The sequence below is a fragment of the Frankliniella occidentalis genome, unplaced genomic scaffold (genome assembly GCF_000697945.3).
Source record: "Frankliniella occidentalis isolate FOCC.00 unplaced genomic scaffold, Focc_3.1 Scaffold429, whole genome shotgun sequence".
NCBI lineage: Eukaryota > Metazoa > Arthropoda > Insecta > Thysanoptera > Thripidae > Frankliniella > Frankliniella occidentalis.
Window position 1 is genome coordinate 71,402 of NW_026267550.1, and position 3,420 is coordinate 74,821.

The following is a 3,420-nucleotide window of genomic DNA, read 5'->3' on the forward strand; positions in this document are numbered from 1 at the left end:
TGGATGGATGGATGGATGGATGAATGGATGGATGGATGGATGGATGGATAGGTGGTTGGTTGGATGGATGGATGGATAGATGGATAGATGGATGGATGGATGGATGGATGGATGGATGGATGGATGGATGGATGGATGGATGGATGGATGGATGGATTCGAAAGAGAAAGTCTGGGGAAGTATATACTTCTAGGAGGAGGGGCGCCTGCTGGTTAGGCAACAGTAAGACGCACTGTTTGGGCGAGTTGCCTAACCTCCGGTCGTCAGGCGTCAAGGGATGGACTATGCGTGGTGTGGCGGTAAGGTAGAACAGACATTCAGACAGACAGACAGACAGACAGACAGACAGATAGACAGACAGACAGACAGACAGACAGACAGACAGACAGACAGACAGACAGGCAGATTATTCGTGGTGTGACATTTAAATATAAAAGTTTACTTGGACCAGTATATGCAAAGATTTGTATCATGGATTTTAAGATCTCTTGCAAAGTTTTGACAACTGTGTGCAATGACGAATTATCCTTTAAGAATTGCATCAGTTTGTTTGCCTACGTGTTATCGCCTCTGGAATCGGGGTACTGAAACACCGTATAATTTTTCATGGCGTGACAAGGACGGGGCTGGCAAGCGTAGGTTTCCACTTTTGATGCAGGTACTGGGGGAAAGGTGAAGAAAAGGGGGGGGGGGGCTTTTCTTCGGCCCACAAATGCGATGCAACATAGAGTGAGCCCTACTCTCCTTCCCCTGCAATGTGGGTCCTGCGGCAGTGTCCTGCGACAGTGTCCTGCGGCAGCGTCCTGCGGCAGCGTCCTGCGGCAGTATCCTGCGGAGAGTGTCCTGCTGCCCTGCAGTCCCGTCCGAGCGGGGCGGAGCGTTGCGCACCGCCTGCATTTCCTTACGATACGTTACAAGGCGGTGTGTCGCGCGACACTGAGCGGGAGGCGTGGAGAGGGAAAGGGGGGGGGGGGGCAGAGAGGGACAAGAGGTACGCTTGGACGCGTTTTACGATCCTGAGTCGCCGATAGCAATATAAGTGTTGTAATACTCGCTAGAGTTAAACAAACCCAAACCCTCTATTGCGGCTCGACATTTTCGTTTCAGATTTGCGTCGTCACGCTCGACACTTGGTTGTTATAAATTGATTCTCCCCTCTCCCCTCGGAACAAGGAGGACACAAAAGGGTAGAGACACTAGAAAAACAAAGGCACTAAATAACACCTTTTCTTCGGGCACTAAAGTCAAGGGCGCAGTTTCGTGCCTTTCCTGGGGAACTAATGTTTCGTGCCTTTCCTGGGGCACTAAAGTTTCGTGCCTTTCCTGGGGCACTAAAGTTTCGTGCCTTTCCAAAGGCACTAAACTTGTATGGAACTCATATGAAGCTAGCCAGCTAAAGGTGTGAAAGGTCACATTTAGCGTCTTTTAAAGGTAAGCTCGGATTAGCACCTTTGTTTTTTCCTGCGGAGGTAGCAAGAAGAGAAAAATAATAGTGGATATAGCCATTTTCTAACGAAAAGGCATTATGAAGTGCTTTTGGCTCCATTAGCCGCGTTAGGCCGTTGTTGAGCGGCCGGCCGTGCGATTGCGCCCGTAACGCAATGTGGAGGTGAGATTAGCCGCCGCGATCACACATTCATATTCAGCACGCAGCGGGGCGGGCAGAGCGCCGCTCTATGCCCTGCCCTGCCCTGCCGCCGCGGCGCCGGTCGTTGGCGCCCCTTCCCTACGCCAGCCGAGGGCCGTGCAAACTCGTACCTCGAACGGCAGCAACATTGTTTGTATGGGAGAGGGAGACCAGACTTTTACTTCTCCAGTGTCTTGTCTACAACAACAACAACGGCAAAAATGTCGGGAGTTTATACAAGTTTTATGCCCCTCTTTACGACTGGCGCGCCGCGCCGCGCCGTGCCTCGCCGCCCGTGGGGGGCATGCATATGGGAAGGATAAGGACCCTCCGCTAAGTACTCCGCCTCCGAGCCGCCCTGTCTCACGAGAATAACGAAACGGATTGCACACCGACTGTTTGAACAGCCGTACATGACGTCCGTGCTCGCCGGGCACGCGCCACGCGTCACGCGCGATCGGCCCGGGCTGGCAACGAGGGCCTGGCCGAGACGACCTTACCCTGGACGGTCTCCAGCCGTATCAAGACCTTTTCACACTTTATTTTGATTAATTTAAAGAATTTGGAGCAGAGAGCTGGCGGTTGTGCGCTTTTTTGGGCTGTCTATCTCAACCATTCTCTTCTTGGCTTATTTCTTCTCCTTTCAACATATTTCATGAGATCTTGGGAGGCCTACGCTTCGAGAAACATGTTCTTAATTTTTTGAATGCTCTTTATTCAAGCAACAAGCAAAAACAAGCGCATGCATTTTTGATTGAATGAAAAACATTGGAAATGTAGGACTAGTTTCTCTACGCAGACCTGCTGCTCTTCCATGTTTTAACGTTGGCTAAATGTTTTCTTCGTGCCTGCAGGTCGGCTACACCGCGCCTCCCATCGCGGTCGCGGCGCCCGCGCTGCTCTTCACCAGCGCCAAGGACGGCGGCCTGGCCGACGCCCAGGACGGCCCATCACCCTACGACGCCTACGTGTCGCCCTACACGCCGTCACCCTACGCACCGTCGCCGTACTCGGCTCCGTACCCGCCGTCGCCGTACTCGGCCCCGTACTCACGGCCACCGTACCCGCAGCCGCAGCCGTCGCCGCCGCCCCCGCCGCGCGGCGGCCGGCTGTTCCGCCCCAGCCCCCTGGACCCCACCATCCCGGCGACGGCACCAGGGCCGGCCCCACTCTTCACGCCGCTCCGGGACCCGCCGCCGCCCGCCCGCAACACGGCCGACCCCGCGCCCGTGCGCTTCGAGCAGAACTTCAACGCCCCGCCCGTGTCGCCCATCCTGCTGGTCAGGAACCGGCCGGCGGCGGACCCGTACTACCAACTCTCCAGCAACTACCTGCGGCGGTAGTCCTCGCGGCAGCAGGCACGTACGTATCAGCTGGATAAGTAGTTCAATGCCGTTACCCTTATCATTGCGCCTGAACATGCCCACTAAAAGCTTATGAACATTTTTATTCATAGCTTACTGAGTTCTGTGTACGTGCTCTGCTTACGCATTTTTTAACACACCGGTATGAACAAATTTGTTCTCAGCGTGTGCTTGAGCCTTTTTAGCCCGCCCTTCTGCTTTGAAAAAGCTATCCAGCGGGCTTATGCAAACGACCTCGTGTCTGTGTGTCTGTGTGTCTGTGTGTCTGTGTGTCTGTGTGTCTGTGTGTCTGTGTGTCTGTGTGTCTGTGTGTCTGTCTGTTCCACTAGAAGGAGATGTGCTAGAGACTTCAAATTTTCAGGGTATCTTAAGGTTCACTCCTAGAAAACGAAACGCCTACGGCAAATCCTGGCAACCACCCCTAAAGGG

General features: G+C 54.0%; 1 protein-coding gene across 1 annotated transcript in view; it reads left to right on the forward strand.

Moving 5' to 3' along the window:
- Positions 1-3,420, forward strand: part of LOC113204063 (uncharacterized) — a 38,645-nt gene that overhangs the window by 32,985 nt on the left and 2,240 nt on the right. Inside the window, exon 3 of the mRNA XM_052274730.1 lies at positions 2,482-2,989. Coding sequence (XP_052130690.1) covers positions 2,482-2,970 — 489 coding nt within the window. The 3' untranslated portion in view covers positions 2,971-2,989. The remainder of the gene's footprint in view (positions 1-2,481; positions 2,990-3,420) is intronic.